The 7,526-nt window shown below is 27.2% G+C and overlaps 1 protein-coding gene across 1 annotated transcript; it reads right to left on the bottom strand.

The window, feature by feature from the left end:
• Positions 1 to 240: 240 nt before the first annotated feature.
• Positions 241 to 7,258, bottom strand: LOC103842268 (transcription factor bHLH66; the record flags this gene model as incomplete). The annotated part of the gene is given in 5 exon segments (XM_033280803.1): positions 241 to 297; positions 645 to 710; positions 1,405 to 1,470; positions 1,629 to 1,811; positions 1,889 to 7,258. Coding segments are annotated over 5 exon segments (678 nt in total), but the record flags the coding sequence as incomplete, so codon positions are not given.
• Positions 7,259 to 7,526: the final 268 nt, after the last annotated feature.

The following is a 7,526-nucleotide window of genomic DNA, read 5'->3' as shown; positions in this document are numbered from 1 at the left end:
CTTAGAATTTTAAAATCTTAGAACTTGTCTTGGAATCTTTATATATGTCTATTTCACTTGAACTTCTTGCAAAAATTATCTATATTTGACAAAAACAAAAATATGTAACGCGCAGGTTGCATATAACTTAATCTAACAAATGCAATTTTAGGTATGTGGTTTCATTATTTTATCCATTAAGTTTGATATAAATTATTGGAGTTTATAAAACAAAGGAGAGGAAATAATAAAATTGATTACCTCAGAGATTTGAGAAGGAATGGAAGCACCACCACCCAATCTGCTCATGCTCAGTACCTAAAACGCAATAATTAAAATAAAAAAGGATTATTAAGTACACCGGTCCACTATTATTTAAATTAAAGAAATATGCATTATAAAATGCGAGTATTTATAATATGACAATCCAGAAAAAAAATAATAGAGAGGGAGCATAGGGAATTTAGTTGCAGAGGGCCATATTTGATTAATTGGTATATCGATATTGTACTAATATATCAGCTTTTCTTTTTGTCTAGTATGTCAATTATAAGGCAAACGAAGAATCTTCAATCAATATAATAAAATGAAACATAATTTAGTTTCTAAAAAAAATGCGTCGTGCTTTAATAACTGCAAGATAAGTTTGAGAGACTGAGATTCACCTTGACTTGGAGTTGTAAGAACTTGACATAATCTATAATCTCATCGAGCATCGATGCCTTGTCTGTCTGTTAAATTATTATTTAAATAAATATACAAAAAAATAATCTGTCAGAACTGAGATCCCAACCCATTAATTACTGCATTAGTTAAATTTATTATTAATTAATTAGGTAATCAGTGTTTAATGATTTGATTGATATTTTTATATAGAGACTAATCAACCACCGTTATGTGAGTAAAACAAAAAGTATGAAATTTTACTTATCAACTCTTGAGTTTTGGTCAATAAATCCTAACCTATGAAAATAATCTAGGTGACATGTTAAACAATCTATTGAAGACGTGAACAACTCCACTATTCCTGATCAATTGACTACTGAAGTGGATCGCACAAGAAACTATTTTTTCAGTTAACTTATATATTAAATCAAATTTAGTTTGTAAAATAATTATCTAGATGGAACAGTTCTACAGATATATTTAAACATTTAAACCCAAAATATTTCTATCAGATATAAATTACGGTGAAAAATGAGAAATCTCGCTCTCGTATAGTTTATTTTATATTTGACATTTAACTTTCACTCCGGTCGAATTTAAATAGACAATATATGGACTGTATAGATATATGTTTTATATTATCTTATGGTCACCAAATGATATTGGATCATGTATATTCAGAGTGTTGATTTATATAAAGTTTAATGATCCGTTTAAAAATATTTGGAAAATAAACTGAAAATGAATTTGATAAAATACCTTATTGCCGTTAGGAACGAGTTCTTGAAGACCTTTCATTCTCTCCGCAATTCTCTCTCGTCGTAACTGCCCCATAAAAATACTTTTTCAGAAAATAGTTCAAAAAATTTAAAACTTTTGTTCTCAAAAGATAAAATAATTTCCACACCTTTCTCGGTAACTGATACGAGTTAATGCAACGAAAAATATTTCCAATAATAATTCAGAAAGAAAAAAAATCAGACCCGTTCGGCAATACTGTGAGGATCCGTTGCTTGGCCTCTCCTAGCTCTGACTTTAGTCCTACTCTGCGGTGGAGCTGCCGCCGTACCACCAGTAGCTATAGACGCACTCACTTGCGGTTGCTTTTGCGCTTGCGTTTGCGTTAGGGCTTGTCCTTGTTGATTCATCATTCCACCTGCCGATCCCTGAAGTCGATCATAAAACTAAATTTTAAAAACCCATCAATATCAAAAACTTAGGGAGAGATTATTAGGTTTTATACCTGAGGGATGTGGAAAGGAAGAGATCCGCAGGCGGAGAAGCCATTGTAAAGAGAGTGGACGGAGGAGCCATCAACGACCTCGTTTCGGTGATGAGACGGTAAAGGCATCATCATGATCTGTTGATGCCTAGAGTCGACGAAACCATCTGAGGACGGAGGCGGAGGAGGAGGAGGAGGATGAGCTTCATCGGAGGGCCAAGGGGAGGAAGCAAAGATTTGGTCGAGGAAATCTTCATGGTCAAAGGTCGTCGCTGGAGTTTGGACATGGGATGAGGATGAAGGAGTTAGAAGAGAAGAGTTCATCATCTTCAACACTTTTTCTTGGGAGGATGGAGTTGGAAATGTTGATGTTCGGCTTAATTATTATAAAGAGACATTGATGTAGATATAATCTTTTCTAATTCTTTTAGGGTTTGAAAAAATAAGAAGGAAATTAATATAATTATCATTTTTTTCGGTGATGGTTGAAAAGGAAAATTAAAACACCTTTCTTTTTGTTAGCAATCCATATTGTATGATGATGAGTCGATGATTATCTTCGCCTTTGGTTGCCGTTTAAAACTTTGGTTTATCTTTACTTCATGTTCCCTCTGTTTTATAATATGTGTCATTTTAATTTTTTTTGCTACAAAAAATATTATTTTACAATTTTAATACAAATTATATTTATTTTCAGCTAAAAATTAATTGAAAACTACATTGATTTTATAAATAATTTTATTTATCTCAAATACTATTAGTCAGAAAAGTATAATTAATAACAATTTACATATATTTCTGCCACTTTTCTTAATATATGTGAAAAATATTAAAATAACACTTATTTAGAAACAGATGAAGTATATCTTAATTGCTCATTTTTACAGCTTAATAACACACACTTCTTTGATATATTTATTGCTATTATTTTGTTTTCTAAAAAAATATGAATATTATTAAGAACATGAAACAAAAGTAGTTACTAAAACACTAGTAGTTACATGCATAACATAGACATGGTAGATTGAAGCACAATCACCATGACTATTATTTTGTAAAATAAACAAAATTCTAATCCGCGCTTTAAAAATAAAATTATTTTAAATAATATTTAAAATTTTAATAACATTATAATTTGATAAAGATAAAATTTTATTCCAAATTTTTTATATATTTATGAGTTAATTAATTTTATTTTTGATTTTTATAAATAAATATGTTTAGGTTGGTTTGGACTAAAACTATTAAGTTTTAAAAATAATGAACTCATTGTTTTTATTTTCAAAACTTATTTTAGTACTTATTTGGTAAAATTAAATAAAACTATTAAGGTTTTTAGTAGTTTTAGAATCCAGATAGTATATATTTTAACTCATCTCATATTGTTAAAAGTATATTACATGTTTGATGTAAAAATTCACAAGCGGAAAATCCACAATCGTAACATTATTTTAAAATATTTTTAATATTTATTAGATTATTTATTGTATGTTGTATAATTTTTTCTAGGGATGAGCATTCATATATACGTTCAGATTCAGTTAATCTATTTGGATTTCGAATTTTTAGAGTTATAAATTTAAATCGTATTCGGATATTTACCAATTTTGGTTTGGATTTGGTTCGAATCATTGCGGGTTCTGTTTGAATTCGAGTTCGAGTATCCATTTTAATTATGTATTTTAACAAAAATCCATATATATACTTAAATGCTCAATATCTGAAAATAAAATAATATAAAACTTAAAAATTTGAATGATGTAAGACTAAATATTTAAATCTGCATAGAAATGAATTCAATTTAAATATTTGGATGGAGAATATATAAATATTTTTCAGTATTTTGAATATTTTCTGTTATTTTTAGGTATTTACTTGTGACTATGTTGATAATTTGTAGATATTTTCATATTTTTTTGAATATATGATAGATATAAAATTTAAAATAGTTAACATACTTAACATATTTAACTATATAATTGTGATTAGATATTTTTGGTATCCAAAATATTTTAGTTTAGATAAGATTCGGGTGTGTTTATCTGGATATTAAACTTTTGAATCCATCTGAGTATTTAATCAGTTTTAGTTTGTGTTTAATATTACTTTTAAATCTAGTTCAGTTTGGTTCTTTGCATCCATATATTTTACCTAAACTAACTTTCTTCTACTAATATAAAGCAAAATAAAATAACTGTAAAACAAATATTCTAAGCTTATTTAACATGCATAATTATTGGACCATACTATAAGAATACCAATAAAAATTGTTGGATGTCGTGTCAATATTATTGGTAATGTTGCAAAATTGATGTAGTCTATAACCAATAAAGCGTATTTTCTAATAAAAAAAAAATTCTTACAAAAAATATTAGTAAATATAATAAAAACACGATACAATCTAGTGAAAAGAGTTAGAGTTATGTGGAAATAATATGATCTCTTCACTCGGCACTTGAAAAGAGTTAGAGTTGTGTGGAAATAATGTGATCTCTTCACTCGGCACTTGAATTCTAATTTTTAACTGACTTCACGAATTTTCTTTTCTTTTAAAGCTTTTCTAATTGATTTTTTTCTAACAATTTGATTATTTTTCTAATTTTTGGTATGATATGAAAACTCTGTAAAGAAAATTGATATTTGGCTAAATTAAATATCTGACTTTGTATGCGGTGTTTCTTTAGTTCATAACAAATCATAATTATTTATGTACATAAGCCTCAGCCATGTCTATGTTCGGCAAGATACCTAACTTTCAATTTCTAAAAATATTCTCATTCCAACATTTTCGTTGATACGAATCTTAATGATTTTGTAATTTTTGTCATTGAAAATGATATTATCTAGTAGCTGTAGGGAGAGAATTTCAGTTCACTAATACAAAAGTCAAAAATGTAGGAACTAAAAAAGAGTTGATTAAAAAAATAGTGTGAACACATTAAATTTTTTGCGGTGAAGTTAAAAAATTAGTATATGAATATATTAATTGTTAAATGATTGTGAGGTCGATATGTCAACATACTCAAATTGAAATTGACGTAAAGCTGACACATGACAAATATAGTGTGAACGCATTAATGATAAATGGTACTCTTTTAATATATAGGTGATATCAAATTGATTATTAGTGTACAAAAGAATATTTTTAATTCCTTCCTTAAATAAAAGTTACAAAATTACATAATGTGATTAACATATGGGAAATACCATAGGATAACACTAACAAAGTTTCAGTCAAAAATATAGACCCTAAGGATCAAAATGACCAAAATGTTTCATTAAAGAGGTAAATATACACTTATACCCCTAGGGTTAACTAATCCAAACCTTACGGTTACAGTTGAAGGGTGGAGATTTGGGATTGAGATTTAAAATTTTATAAAATAAAAAATAAATACTAAAATTTTTAAAAATAGTTAAAAAGAAAACTTTGAAAAAAAAATAAAAAAAATTTGAAAAAAAATTTTATATAAAAAAGTTTGAATTTGAAAACATATAATCTAAAACTATAAAACAAATTATTTTTTGATTTTTTGATTTTTTAATTTTTATTATTTTATTATTTTTTTATATCTAGGGTATTAGGATCATTTTACCTATTAAATGAAACATTTTGGTCATTTTTCTCCTTGTGGTCTATTTTTGTGATCAAAACTTGAAAATAATCTATTTAGAAGAATTAGCCTTAACATATATATGACAATTAATGCTTATGAATATTACATATTTGATAATAATTTTTGTATCTTCTCTCTTTTTTTGTTTAGTTTTATATTATTAAAAGAAATTAAATAACTACATTAAGCATATATTAAAAAATATGTTTTTTATTATATGTTATATTTTGATTAAATCGACTTAAATTACTAAAAATAGTAATCAAACCGAGAACAGAAAACCTAATTCTCTTTTGTCATTTTATAATTGATGTTGCATATCTGGTTTTGATGATTTGTGTCATCTGCAAAATTTAATTTAATTTTTTGCATATGAAGTTTTTAAAATAATTAAAATGAATTGTAATACGTTAACTTTTTAACAAAGATTATACAATATTCGTCATTTTACAATCAATAAAGATTAAAGTGTTGCAGAATGTCAAAACTATTTATGAATAAAGATTAGTATAAAAATTTCGCTCTCTGCATGCGCGGGTTATTATCTAATATTAAGCACATGGGACATTCTGCGTTTTCACAAACTCTCAAGTGGAGAAAGGTGGCCTTTAATTATACCTATTTATTAATTGCAAATGTTGGTCAAATAATTAATGTACTACACAACAAAACTAGAGATAGAAGTACTTAATTTAACATATGTGTTCTTAATAAAGCAAATCGAAGACATAAAATATAGTTTTCACATTCTTCTTCTGTACAAAATAACAATTGGTTCGAGATATGTAAAATTGGTGCAAGTCTTTGTCATTTCTTCCTTTACACCTCAATCCGCATATTCGACATAAGTTAATAAATAATATACAATTTTGTTTTACATTATTTATAAAGAAAAATTAAAATAAATATAATTATTTACTGAATTTTAAATTTGATAAGGTGAATTATGTAAATTTGATGATGTACCGAAGATTTGCAGAAACATCTCTACCAAAAAAGTCCTGAGGATATTATATTGGACAGACCAAAGGTTGTGATTGAAAAGAAAATGATACAACGTGTATGAGTTATATCCAAGAATTAGTTTTGTGTAAAACTATAAACAAACTTCAGTGTTGTCAACGAAGTTCCCGTACCGTATGGATGTCATTATAGTGAAAAATATATCTAGAAACTAAACTCTTTTTTAGTATTAGTTACATGTATACACAATCATATTGAAGTTCGTCTTTACGTGAACTCCAACATCTCTTTGTTTACTTTCGTTTTAAACAGGTTGATATTTGAAATTTTAGTTGTACTCTATATAAATTAACTTCTTTGGTATCCTACGGCAGAAACGAAGAATATGACTTACGTAATAATCAATTCACTCAATGCAAATTAGTTTTTTTCTTTTCTTTGACAACACTCAATGCAAATTAGTTAACATAATTATTGAGTTTAATTTGTTAATTCTAATCCAAATTAGCTAAACTAGACTTATATAAAAACCATCATTTTGAAAAGAAAAAAAAAACCATCATTTTGAATAGTTTGCTTTGTTTGTGGCATCTTCTTGAGTAATATAATCCATCAAATCTTTCATCACAGCCATCATGGTGGTGAGATCTGTTGTCGCCAGGATCTTCTGCGGCCACCATCTTTAATTTTTTCTGGTTTTGCTTTTTAACTTTCCATATATAACGTTTAATCTGAATTCGGCATATGCAAAATGTATGCAAAAAATTTGATGTAAATTATTTGAAAGACGTTTATTGCGAGATCAAAAATGATTACAAGAGAAAAGACTAAGATTCTTGTGAAAAGATGATCAGCTCGATAGAGCAAAGTAAAGTACTAAAACTATTAATCTTGTATTGAATTGCTCGTGTGTATGAATAATCTCTCCTCGTCCTCAGTATTCTCTTTTCATAGCCGACTACTTTCCTTTTTATCTATAAATCGACTAATCTTTTACCACTTTTTGACCAAGTGGACCGACTTCAGTTTGCTTGTCATGACTTGTTTTAGAAATGTAAACCATCTCTTTTTTTTGTCCG

The sequence above is a fragment of the Brassica rapa genome, chromosome A09 (genome assembly GCF_000309985.2).
Source record: "Brassica rapa cultivar Chiifu-401-42 chromosome A09, CAAS_Brap_v3.01, whole genome shotgun sequence".
Lineage (NCBI taxonomy): Eukaryota > Viridiplantae > Streptophyta > Magnoliopsida > Brassicales > Brassicaceae > Brassica > Brassica rapa.
Note: the sequence above shows the minus strand (reverse complement) of the source record. Positions and strands in the feature narration are given on the sequence as shown.